At 43.2% G+C, this 13,893-nt stretch overlaps 1 protein-coding gene across 1 annotated transcript; it reads left to right on the top strand.

Moving 5' to 3' along the window:
* The first annotated feature begins 1,820 nt into the window (after positions 1–1,820).
* On the top strand, positions 1,821–9,505 carry LOC128470644 (insulin-like growth factor III). The gene is made up of 4 exons (XM_053452548.1): positions 1,821–2,007; positions 5,726–5,900; positions 6,823–6,951; positions 8,278–9,505. Exons 1-4 carry the CDS (start codon positions 1,957–1,959, stop codon positions 8,289–8,291), a joined length of 369 nt encoding a protein of 122 aa, XP_053308523.1. The 5' UTR covers positions 1,821–1,956; the 3' UTR covers positions 8,292–9,505.
* The last annotated feature ends 4,388 nt before the right edge of the window (positions 9,506–13,893 follow it).

Below are 13,893 nucleotides of genomic sequence, written 5' to 3'. Positions count from 1 at the left end.
GTATGCCAGTGACAAGGATTGGTTTGCCGCGAAGGTGAGATTCAAACCTTTAGCCATGGCTGGTAATCTGAGTGATCCGATAGATAAGTGGACACTCCATTCTGTTCTGGCATCCATCTGTTCCAGCCCAGCTGCTGGGGAGGAATGACAGCCGTATAGAGGACAATAGCCGGGCGCATTCTTCAAACCCCAGACTCAGACAGCTGTAAAATCTCCCATTAAATCGGGGACGGAACAAAGGGGAGAGCGGGACGGGTCGCTTCATCTTATTTACATTCCTTTACAAACAAATGATCGAAATTTGAAGATTTGGGGGAGAATCATGAAGTTTTTAATTCATTTTAAAAAGTTCATCTCATCAGTTGGATAAATACAGATGGAGAAGGATCGGCGTTGCGGTTGTCCTTTGGCTTTATGACCCACTGGATCCAAGACGCTTTTTAAAACACAGGAGTGTAGCCAAGAAACGCGGAGGGCGTAATACCCAAAATATACCCAAACGCGAGTCTGGGCACCGGTGGGAGGCGGCAGCTGTCCATCAAACTCCATCGCCTTCTACTACTAAAAGAACCGGTTCTCCTGCATGTGGAGCTAGCCTCACATTCAACGTCATAGGGACCGCCCACCGACGCCATAGGACTGCCCACCTACATCAGAGGGACCGCCCACTGACATCAGCGAAATCCCGAAATTGGGAGGCCTCCCGGAAGCGCATGTCTGGCACATGTTGGCTCTATTTCTACGCTACTGATTGGATGTCCACTGTCGAGGTTGAGTTGAGGAAGACATTTAATAACTTAATTTATCTCCTGCTGTTTCTATACACATTATCGGGGCTTTTAGGGCTGTAGAACCCTGCGATCCCCTCATACCCAGCAAACATTCCGACCTCCTAGAAAAGAGGGGCATCAGGGGAGGAAAGAGGGGCATCAGGAGAGGAAAGAGGGGCATCAGACACTTGATACGTGTTTATGAGCGCGATGATCACTGTATAGAGGAGTTTTTAGGGGCTGGAGAGTCATTTAGGGAACGCCCCAAGTCTTGGAGATCACTATTTAGAGGACATTAGAATAACAAATACATTCTATCCTATAAAATATATCCTTTCTCCTTAAAATGTTCCTTTGGTTGGAGAGTCCTGGCTTCCAAGGTGCCTTCAGGTTCTAAGGAGCATCTTAAAGTTCCATTGAAGCATCTGATGGACTCAACCTTAGAGGCCAAGTGGACCATACGGGATGTAGACAATAGGTGACAGCGAGTTCCGCGGAGTAACGCCATCTCCTGATTGGGTAGAGTTTGAGATATATATATATATATAGAATGAGAGAGTAATATGAAGAGGAGATCGCTGCTTTCACTTGAACTTTATTGAAGCTCCAAGAAATGTTTCTAAGAACGATACGTTTTGCCACATCTGGTAAGACAGAGGTAAGGATGAACGATTATTGTTATTATTATTATTTATTGATTTATATAGTGCCAACATATTCCGCGGCTCTGTACAATGGGTAAACTTGCAGAAACAAAAGACGAGGAGGACTCTGTTCAAAGGAGCTTACAATCTAGAAGGAGGTAAAGGCGAAAGGAGCTCGATTATTCATTTTAGTTAATTTACCGCCGGGCTGCCTCCAAGGATGAAGCATTAAGGGGCGAGACTCTGCGGACAGGGATGATATTTGGGCTAAACAACGAACTTTAGGTAAAAAACATACCCTCCCCCACTCCCAGCTGGACAGCCACTAAGGATCCTCCTCCACCACCTTTCAGATCCGTATATATATTGCTGAGATCCTACCTCCTTCCCATGGGCTACACAAACCCCTCCGGGACACCAGAACCCGCTGCCAGATGGCCTGACAGCTACCACGGTGCAAAGTCCCCGGCAGCAGCAGCGAAAGCTGTTAAACATTGTGCGTCCCACCATACAGTCCACAATACAGCCCGCCGGTGGCAGCCATGTGTTTCCCGGACTGCGAAGGACACAGCGGGCCAGCGCAGACGACGAAGGTAATGCCGCTTCGCTCGGCGCCCCTCTTGGGAATCAAAATCCGGCGACGATATTCTTTTTTAACTTTAAAAAAAAAAGTATGCAGGTCACGGCGCCGAAAGGGTTAACCCTATCCTAAGCCAGTCTGCAGAAGAATGCAATGGGCGCGTATGGGGGGCAGCCGCCGGCACTGATAGGGTTAACCCACCGCTGTATAATATTTACCTTTTAACGGTGATGGGTGCACGAAGGGATTTTTAACCCTTTTTTGGCTCGGACGTTCTGGAATATAAAGGGTCTCTTACAGACTTATGGTTTAGAACCATACGATGCCAACGTATGGTGCAGGGGGTTGCGATGCCGCACCGAGCTTGCTCTCCTGCTATGGATAGGGTTAGGCATTGCTTAACCCTTAAAGTGCCACGGGGGCAAGCAATGCCTGCAACTCGAAGAATTAACCCTATCTTTCTATATTCTGATTATTCTCGGTAAATCTCAAGTTCTCGCCTGTGTTGCCCATACCTCTATCGGAGGGTATTCATGGCACCGTGCCCATCTTGTGGCCCCTTGGACGGGTTTTAACACAATGTCGTCTTACGAAATAGCTGTCGACAGGCGGGGGGGGCAAGAGGGGGTATTAAGAGTTTTGCCCGGTAAGTTAAAGACTTGAGGATGCAATCAGAGACCATCATGGCAAAGGCAAGGCGGCATAAAGGAGATATAACTCAAGAGGCAAGGAAGCAAACATTATATATGGGGGGGAAAAACCCAAACAATTCCGCTGACACCCATGCATGCCTCCCAACTGCCCCGCTTTATGCTGGACAGTCCCACTGTCTCCTGCTGTTGGGGACAGAGCTTGATGGGTTTCTGCTCCGAGAAGTCGTCTGCACAAACATTCCTTCTGTTTCCAACGCTCTTTACGTATGGAAGAAATTATAATAATAGGCCTATTACAACCCAAAACGAGACTCGCGGGCAGCTGTGTGATGTCATAAGACATTTGGCCCCAAGGATACCCCATCCTCTTTTGCACATGTGCCGGGGGGCACCGCTTGAAACGCCTGGCAGTTGGAACATACGTCCATTATTTTGGGACTACCCCAACAAATTTGGGGCGGTTTGCACCTCTGAATCTTAAGTTACAAAAAGAAGTCCAGACGGCGTTCTGGAATTTCTTTACCACTTACGCTGGGAGGCTTTCGCATGTATCCACCACCCTCTCTATGTCATAGTCATTCTGGGATTTGGTCTTAAATATTGGCCATTGATTGGTTATATTAAGCAGTGATGTCATCACGTGTTGTATTACCTCGCTGTATGTAATTAGTCCCGAGCAGAATGCAAACGTATTCCTGCCAGGCGATAACCTTTTTCTAGAAAACCTCTGTTTGCTTTTTATTGTTGGCAAGTACAGTATAGTTCAGGCTCCATCGGGATCTTGTGACCGTCTGCCCGTTGGAACCGGTGGAACAATATATTTTGCAAGATGGGGCAGATATGACCTTATCTACCCCCCCCCAAAAAAAATTACCCCACCACAATATATTATCTCCTGATGGCCTAAATGGTACAAAGAAAATTGGATATGGGGGGTCTTCTAACCTCTGCCCTATTGGTGGTCACGGGTAGAATACAATAGAATATTTGTTATATCATATATATATATATTGGGGGGGGGCTATGCTTTTATGGCTCTCCTTTATCCTTCTTCAGGAGCCGCATGCCTATCCCATGCATGATTACATTCCCTCGCTGGATTACCCTCTACCACTTCTGCTGGGAGGCTGTTCCACTTATCTACCCCCCTCCCATTGATTTAAAACTCCCTTACTTTACATCTAACCCTCCGACCCCCTAGTTTTGGATTCCGGTCTCTTGTTCTCCCCTCCTGTACACGATGCACTACTCGCCCGTTCCTGTGTACTCATTGTACAGCGACGCGGAATATGCTGGCGCTATATAAACCAAGAAACAATAATAACATCGGCCAATGAAAACATATCCTTTTCTCGGGATCCACTTTCCAGCGGATCAGCGAAGAACAGCTGCTGCTGCTCCAGAAAAGCAAATGTTTTTATTTGTCTTGCCCACCGACTCTTCTTTTTTTTTTTTGCTTGAGAATCCAATTATCTCCTCTGCTGTTTACTCGCGAAATAACCCCCCCCCGCCGCCGAGCAAACATTTCATTGTTTGCCGAGAGATCGACAAAAGCCCCTCCCTTATTGGCAGCTCGACCAATCGTGAAAGTTGCCGTTTACATTGTGTGTTTAACGTCTTCGCTTTAGTAACATATTAACCAAAGGAAAAGCGACGTCGATATCCTCCAGACACGTCGGGTATGCCTGCATTCCAACGGCGTCATCTATTTAGATACTTGAATGCCTAAGGGGTGACGAAAACATTTCACGCCAGCATTCAGAAGGTTAAAAAAAAATTTACTTATAATTTTCTTGGCCATTTTTTCTAAATTGTTCCCCCATTTTTTTTATATATTTTTTTTAATTGCATAAATGCACGCAAAAAATAAAAAAAAAAAAATAAAAAAAATACCGTAAAAAAAAACATATTTCATGTAAAATAGCGGAATTTAAATAGGTTTGTAAACGTGCAAGAATTTTGGAGAAAGCCGGTAGTGAAAGAAAGAGGAAAAAATGTAAATTGCAAGTTTTACACTGAATCTGCATTCTGGATAATTCAAATACGGCACATATAAGAATAAAATAAATGGTTTATTTTCTGATAATTCTTTTTTTAATGTGTGTTAATTGTTTAGATATATAATTAATAGCATATATATATATATATATGTGTGTGTGTTTATAAGATTTATAGACTTTAGAGCGGGACCAAATGTAATAAATTTGACCCAGAATTGCTCTGCCATTGACTTGACAAATACGGCCCTTGGTCTAGTAGACAGAAGACACGAAGGTCAAATTTACAATTGGAATTCTGGGTCAAAGTTTTAACTGTAGAACAAAAACTTCATAAACCAACTGAATACGGCTCTCGGCCACAGTTTGCAGCAGAAATTTTGGGGTTAAATTATTATTTTTATTATTTTTTTTTTTAAAAGAAACATCAGTGACTTCTTGGAGAACCATCTTCTGGTATCTAAAACTTGCTCACCTCAATGTAGCTTCTGGAAGCCCCTATGTTAGAGCGGGAGATCCATAATATGGGACAAAAGTCTTTTCTATAGCTGTGCTTGTGTCTACGGACTCCAGACTTTGGTTGGGTTGTGTCATTGTTTCAATAGGTTTCCTCACATGAGCATTTACTCTATGGACCATACCAATTACACAACCCCCGAGGGTCAACATCAATACTGGCTTTTCACAGTGGACACATTCGAGGAACAGGCTGTCTCTTAAAAATACTTTTATTTTATATTCCTAAAACCATTTTAAGAGAAGCCAAAGGTGACAAAATCATCTACCACCTTATGAAGTCCACTTCCCAAAGTGTCTTCAGATTGATTGTCTTCTTCTACATTGTTGAAATTTCTGTAATTCAGATACAGATCTTGGTTTGAAAATCTTCCTGTCTCCAAGAATGATTCAAAAGAGAAAAAATATACGGATAAAACAATGCACGTCCTCAGTTTATGTCTGATCGAGATGTAAGAAGACTAAATAAAATGTAGACACAACAGCCCCAACCATTCTTCCGTAACCTTTGGCTTGGAATGTTTAACGTTAAAGTTGACCTCATTGTGTTTTGCTTTTTTCCTAGAAAGGATCTCGATTCTTAGTCAGCAGGTTTGCGCTCAGCCTGCTTCTGATGTTCGCTTTGTGTACAGAAGATACCAGCGCTCGCTGCCTGAGACCGCGTGCGAAGGAGATGTTATGTGGCGCCGAACTGGTGGACATTCTGCAGTTTATCTGTGGCCCAACGGGATTCTACTTCAGTACGTTGCCTTCTTCCATACTTTGCTACTTTGTTCCAGTCTGAAATAGTCAATCCGCTAGAAGATACAATGTCACTTCCAACAAACCTCGAGGTTCTTAATAGATCCCTGGACATCTGATGGGTCCGGCTTATGATAATACTTTAACTACTGCTCAACAATCAATCCTAACGTTGACTCCTCTCAACCTGAAATGTTAAAGCCTGGGTAATAGGCCTTTCCTCTTCTTTAATACAAGTCCTTGTTTGGATCGGCTCCATTAACCCTTCACTTTTAGACATCCCTGTATATCACAGTGAGTTCTAGGTAGCCCCACTTATTGTTCAACCCCCCAAAAAAACCAAACCTGGGAACGCTTTGATAGTTTGACAGGGCAACCTGGCTACCATGTTTTAGGGGCAAGAGTGGTGCAGCAATGCCGCTTCTTCTTGTGTGCTCAGGGGTACATGTAAAACATTTTACCTTTTGCTTTAGGACAGGGTTAGGCAATCTTCGGCTCTCCTTAGGGGGCACCTCAGACCATTAGGGACCCTAGGCAGCTGCTTAAATTGCTATTCTGCTTAAACCCCATTATTTGGGCTGGGGATCTTTAAAGTGTCCAGAATGACACTTGTGAGAACTCCAAATATCCACGGCCCTCCTAATGCTTCCCAAGGGCCAAGCTTGTGCGCCACTATATGCAGCACTTCCACCTATAACCATCACCGCCATACATTACCCCAAGAACTCTTTGTTCGGTCCTAACCACTAAGGTCCCATCCCTTCCCTTAAGTAATAGAGCATTGGTAGGAGACACCGTTGTCCGTATGGTCGTGTGTTGACTGCTGAGCACTTCCATCTCTTCTTTAATATGCACAGTATTCTGGTTCCTTGTCCGTTCCATATCTGATATTTATTAAGTGCCGTTTCCATCTTGTTCCAGGCAGAGCGGCTCCCTTGCGTAGCAGACCCAGGCCGGGCATTGTGGAAGAATGCTGCTTCTGTGGCTGTAGCGTTGCCATCCTAGAATCGTACTGCGCGGCTCCAATTACGAACATCACAGGCAAAGAAGGTCAGTCTGCTGGGACCTTCAACTCGTAGAGGGGATACATGCTTGGGAGTCAGGATAGGGGGTCTCAATCCCGGGTCACAGGGTTATATGTTTCCCCGGGAAGAGGAAAAACACAACAAAGTCCCCCTTTAAAGAGGATCTGTAACCCCCCAAACCATTTACTGTCTATACAGACTTTGTATAGTATGTAGACCTGGATCACTGATGGTCCCATGGGAGTTAAGGTGTGACGCATGCCGAGGGGCACGTGAGAGTCTCTAGCTGGCTCGTACGGAAAGCCACTGATGACCTTCAACGGCAAGCCTTGCCAGATTGTCCCTAAAATAAACTGGAATATCAGCCCGGCGTGACCTTGCTGAAAATCCGCCCTATTGTACTGTCGCGTTGGGTCAGTCTATGTTTTTTTCCACTAGCCATAGAGGTTAAGGACGTGTGGTGCTTATCTTTGGTATTGGTAAAGGCATAAAAATGCTTACATGACAAAAAATTTACAGTGATATACGCCCGGCACTGTATACAGTAATATACCCCAGCGCTGTATACAGTAATATACCCCAGTGCTGTATACAGTAATATAACCCCCCAGCGCTGTATACAGTAATATAACCCCCCAGCGCTGTACACAGTAATAACCCCCAGCGCTGTATACAGTAATATAACCCCCAGCGCTGTATACAGTAATATAACCCCCAGCGCTGTATACAGTAATATAACCCCCAGATCTGTATACAGTAATATAACCCCCAGAGCTGTATACAGTAACATAACCCCCAGCGCTGTATACAGTAATATACCCCAGCGCTGTATACAGTAATATAACCCCCCAGCGCTGTATACAGTAATATACCCCAGCGCTGTATACAGTAATATAACCCCCCAGCGCTGTATACAGTAATATAACCCCCAGCGCTGTATACAGTAATATAACCCCCAGCGCTGTATACAGTAATATAACCCCCAGCGCTGTATACAGTAATAACCCCCAGCGCTGTATACAGTAATATAACCCGCGGCGCTGTATACAGTAATATACCCCCAGCGCTGTATACAGTAATATACCCCGCCAGTGCTGTATACAGTAATATAACCCCCAGCGCTGTATAGAGGAATAACCCCCCAGGACGTTCCTGGGTATGCACATGATGTGTACATTATATTCAGTGATAATAATGACCAGTAATCATTTGTAATGTGACGGCTCTTCTTTAAATGTAGCATTTCCAGGGATATGTAAGTGTGACACAGCAGGAAGTGACATCACAAATTACTGCCTTTATTCACAGATTTTTTTTTTTTTCGTGACCGATTTTAATTTTTGGTTTTCAGATCAAAAAAACTAGGATAATCCCGCGCCATCTCCAGGCATTGTATCCACGGCGTTTAAAGATGACTTAAGGAAATCCCTTAAATGACGGAACAAGGACACAACCGCCGTGATGTAAAAGCGCAATAAACGGGGGGGGGGAACCGGACAAGGAAATCCATGTGAAAAGAGTCCGTGGGACCCTCCAATTAAATACGGGACGCCATATGTATTGCGCTGTTTAGATAATGCTGTGAATACGCTCGTGATAGTTTGTCCTAACGAGACCCGGAAGCCATTAGCACAGGCCTTTTATGTGATGATGTCATAAGGGATCGTTTCGATGACATCATAGCTGAAATCAGTAAATATTATTCCACTCGATTTGATACATTGTTGAAAGATTTTGATACATATGAATCATTCCCTCGGTTACTGGGATAATTTGCTGCTGCTTAACATAGCAACGCCAAAAAATGTGCATTTAAAGGGAAAAAAATGTGGCTTTTAATTACAATTACGTATTTTTTTATATGCTGTTTCTTTTCATCGGTTGTCATAATTAGCAGCAAAAAGAGACATTAACAAAAAGATTATCTGTCTCCCTCCACGCCGTTAAGAGCAGAGGTTGGAATGGAGACGTTTCCATTTGGTGATGAAGGGTTTAGATGTCTCCACCAGAAGCCACCCCAATGGAGACTTTTTAGTGAATAAGCTAAGCTTCTTTGTTTAGTGGAGTTTAAGTTTCTTTAAAAAAAATCATATTAAAGGAGATTATTCTAATGGTGTCTCTTCGAAAGTCATAACAGGTCAACGTCAAGAGACAACCATGAAGAGCCAACTCAAGGTTGACCTATACAACCATGAAGAACCAACTCAAGGTTGACCTATAGTTCGTTCCCCCTAAAGAATAAATAGCAATTTGAAAAAGAAATGAATAATGTATAATTGGGACAGGAAGTAGGTAGGAGGACACAGGAAGTTGGAAAAGTTGTACAGGAAATAAATAAAATAGGACCCAACATTGTTGAGAACGGTCAAATATCCTTAAGGGTATGTTGGCCAATTTATGAGAATCCCCCCAAATAAAAATTTTGAGGGGAAACGTAAGAATCAACGATTGTGTTCGTAAAACGAGGTGAAGTGATACTTGTGTAAATGCGGTTTGTGAACCACGATATGGTAACTATTGGGATAAAAATGTCTGTTCTTGACTTTTTTTTTGTTTACAAATAAAGTTTCCTAATAAAGCATCAGTTGTATTTTCTACCACGGAATGAGAAAGGTTGGACGGTTTTACTGTGTTGTAAGGTGGCCTTTTCCATGAGGCCAAAACAAATCTGAATGTCACCATCATACCTGGGGGTCTCAGGGGTTTTGCCCCAGTCTCAGGGTGAAGGGGCAGATTCTTGGGGTCACACAGTCTGGAGCCGACACCTTCCTATTCTCCCCGATGTGATCATAGATAAGACTCCCAGTTGGTGCTTTTGCTCCCAGTATGTAATGGCTGATATCCCTGCTTGAATGCAGGTGACTCCATGAAGTGTCTCTTTAAATAATGACAGGTCAAAGTTTCCATAAGGGCTGGAATTAGAGTCATTTGAGTAGCTCTATTAACAGGTTAATATTTCTAGAGTCTCAGGGTCCTCTCATCCAGAAGGTTCCCAGGTATGGTCACCATAGCGAAACTTTTCAGGCAGCTTTTTGTACATAACATTTTATTTTATTGGCAGAATGCGCCAAAGTAAGACGTCATCATTGTCTAAAATGATGATTCATGGGGTTTATTGTTCTCTGTTTTCTAGCTACATTCTAAACATTCCATGATTACTCCACGGATAGCCTTACAAGCCAGGGGCCACCAGTCCCACCGAGACAATAGCCAGCTGGCCAAACACCATGTTTCATGTCGGATTTCAAACATTATGTGTCTCTGAGCACAGGTGTGATTACATACATGTTATCACCCTGAATAACACACAGAAACATCTTCAGGATCCTACATAGAACATTGATCAGACATGCTTATCAATAACAACTCTGGAGCAGGGCTTTACAAGTGGATTAGTCGCCGTGGCAACCCAAGGAATGTTACTGCTGACTGTTCCGTATTTAGCACCTTGCCAAGAACGCGGCTTTATAAGTATCTTTTAGAAGACATGTTAATAAGCGAAGAGGTTTTATTGGCCCTTATCACGCAGTAGTCCACGATACAGACAGAGCGCTTAGCAGCCAATCCTAATTCTCATTATCAATATTTATTGATTGACAGATCAGGTGAAAGTAAGGTAAATAAAAATAACGTGACCTTTCACATAAGTAGAGAAGAATCCATATTTTATTATTATATAGACTAAGTTATTTACTTTTTGCTTTTATAAATGAATTTTTCAGGCTAGCGTGCTGATTGCAGTACTCAGCCCAGCCATAAGGGGCAATACCCTCGGAGAGCATGATCCGGCAGCAGCCGTCAGATACTCCGTGATTCTGTCTCGGGTCAGGAGGCAGCCACCAGATGAGGGTAAGGGCAGCCCTTTCTCGGGTTTTCTAAAACAGGGATCAGTCAAGTCCCCAAAACGCAGTGATTGTTTTTCAGAAGTTCCTTGGCAAGTCGGACATTTTTTTTTCTAATTCACAAGCTTTTTGTTGTCTTTGGGGAAAGCGCTGCGCCAATTTCAATAGATCGATTTCCACCAGGAGCCAAAATAAATAAATCACGCGGGAACAAATTTACGAGATAAAGCGGACGCGTTCCTTAGAAAACCATTTCAGAAAAATGGATTTTGGTTAAGGGCAAAGGATGTATTATTTTCAACGTTGGTTTCGTTTCATTGGTTCTGCCCGTTTTCCTGCTGCTGTAACGTCTCAAGATATTCTCTTGGCTATCCTACGCATGCTTAAAGGGAAGCTGCAGCCATCACATGCACTTTAATGCATATGGTAGCTGTTTGGTCCCCCTTGAAAAGCATGGAATGATTTGGACCACAGAAGAGGGCGGGGCATTGCAGCTCTGGAGCTGCAGCTTCTCTTAGAGGTGTTTTGAGGCTGATAGTTTTTTTAAAAAAAAACAGGATATCTAATCCATTTAATTTCCTGTAATTCTCTCCCTTTTTCTTCCACAACCTTCTAAAGCCCCCCCCCATTGAGCCTAAAACTCCATGGGGGGCCTTTAGAAGGTTGTGGAAGAGCAGGGAGATGAATACTCCCATCGTATATACATAAAAGGCAGGTTACTGACATACATTTTATTTATGTAAATAGCTTTTTTTTTTATATGTTTATTTAGGTCTATATATATTCTGTTTCAGGGGGGGGTTAAATCTTCAGCCGCAAAACACTTTAAATGTCACCTTTAAGAGAAGCTGCAGCTCCAGAGCTGCAATACTCTGCCCCCACTGCACTCCTCCATAAAGACGGGGTATATAGGGGCCAATGTGCAATAGATCATTATTTTGCACAATGTAATTGAAGTTAAGAATAACGCTCTAATAAACTAACCTTTTTCTCTCAATAATCACATTAAATTTGTTAAATTTTATGTTTTCTAAATTTAAACATTTAAGCCGGTAAAAACTTCTATTATGTAACAAAACCTCGTTTTTCTGGTATGTGTGGAATCCACATAAAAAAATAAAAAATAAATCAATGTTAGAGAAGTCATTGCGAAATAATTTGTATATTATGGCTGGTGGATAGAGCCGGTCAGTATATAAAAACTCCATGAATTATTTGCCAACTAATCATCAAACTCACTCCGCAGATCTTCAGGACCCCCTATAAATAAATACCCCCCCCCCCGTTTCTTCATACCTGTCCGTGCCGGGATTAATCATCAGCGATTAAGTGGAAGGAGAGAAATCGTTAAAAATCCCGCAGCCCTATTAGGGATATTCATGGGGGGTACACAGGTTTTTGTGTTTTTTTAATATTGTTGCGAGTTTGGGGGGCTTTTGAGGTATGAACTAAATTTCTGATCACCGCTAGCCTGGACCCTCACCTGGGCTACAACCTATAGGTCATCAATAGCCTCGGCGATGGCGGCCACCCACCCCACGTTCGTTTTCTATGGAAACCTCAAAGATCGGCGCGCACCCCTCCCTCGCGTTTCAAAGAAAAGGCCGTTTATAAACCTTACTTTGGACGAATGCCATCCTCTCCCCCCCTTCCCATTGGCTTATTCTGTAATATTTACCTTGATCTGTTTGACTTTTCTAAGAACGCCTGACGCTGCTTAACCGAAAACTATAAACGGGGTCGGGCAAGAACCCTGCATTTTAAAGAGGATCCTGCGCAAAAACAGGATTTTCCGTAAAAAAAAGTAATTTTATTGGTTACAAATGGACTTTACCCTCTGAATGCATAATATATATATTTAGCCAATAATACACCAAATAAGAGCATTGTTATTTTTTATTTAGTGTTAATATTTTATGGGTATGTTATGGATTTCCCGATCCGTGCGTTTGCACGCTGAGCACCGTTTAGGTGCCACGAACGTTTCCAGAGCTCCCTGCTCATCCGATTTTAGTTCTGTTTGCACAGACACCGCAGCGCAAGGATTTTTGTGCCAGAAAAAAAGGACAAAATTCCAACGCGCGGCACACTTTGTTTTAGATAAAAATAGCAAGTGCAAATATTGTGCATCGAACCGGCGCTGTCCCTGCAGAAATGCTTCGCAAAGCACAATCCGTTTAATGGCACCGGGCCAATTCCCAATCTTTCACGCCGCGGTCTACTAAGGGGGGGGGGGTTATTCATTACTTTGCGTTAAGGTGAGATGAGACTTGGGAAAAGTGATCGGATCTCATGCTTGACTACAGGAGAGAAGAAGCCCAACGCCGCCGGTGCTGGCACGGAGAGAGGGAGTTGGCAGATAATAATGGTGGCTACACAGTCTTTAAAGGAGCAGTTTGGCCACCACCGGATACCGTTAGAGGACATACAATCGGATCGTGGGTTTTTTTTGCCCTGAAAGATACTTCCATATATAAGAACAATAGGCGTGACAAGCGAGGGCCGACGCAAACCACCAATTCATGCTTTATGAAAGGGCACACGGGGTCTTTAAATGAAACGGACAGGTTTTATTGAAGGCAATGGGTGGTCATAACTCTCAAACCGCTCTTCAGGTCTGTGATCCGGTCACTACAGACAGATTTTCCGAATTATCGATTAATCAACAAGCAATTTGTGTTCATCGCAAACGTGATCTTTAAGAATTACGTCTAAAGTCCCTGCTTTAGGTCTGGGGAATGTTATGATTATAACAAGACCCGACAAAGCCAGGTGTGATAATGCAGATTGAAAATGATGGAAAGTAACCCAAAAAAAAATTAAACATAAGAATCACTAAATTCAGGGATTACTTGTGACGCTCCTGGAAACTCAAGGACGATGAAAATGCTCAGCAAGTTCATGATCCACCCAGCAGCCACGAGCGTCACACGTTCATCTCTGCTGATTTAACCCATTGAAAACAATACAGTGTGAGTGCGTACATATACGGCCTTTGTCACGAAGGGGTTACGTTTCCTGATCTCTAGTTGCAAACAGTTTTTGATAAACCGAGTAAAAACAATTTAAATTTTCTTTAGAAGTACCTTGTTAGGGTCAGGGGTTGCAAGCGATCCCTACGGGCC

The sequence above is a fragment of the Spea bombifrons genome, chromosome 12 (genome assembly GCF_027358695.1).
Source record: "Spea bombifrons isolate aSpeBom1 chromosome 12, aSpeBom1.2.pri, whole genome shotgun sequence".
NCBI classification, from domain to species: Eukaryota; Metazoa; Chordata; class Amphibia; order Anura; family Pelobatidae; genus Spea; species Spea bombifrons.
This window is presented reverse-complemented; position numbering and strand designations above follow the sequence as displayed.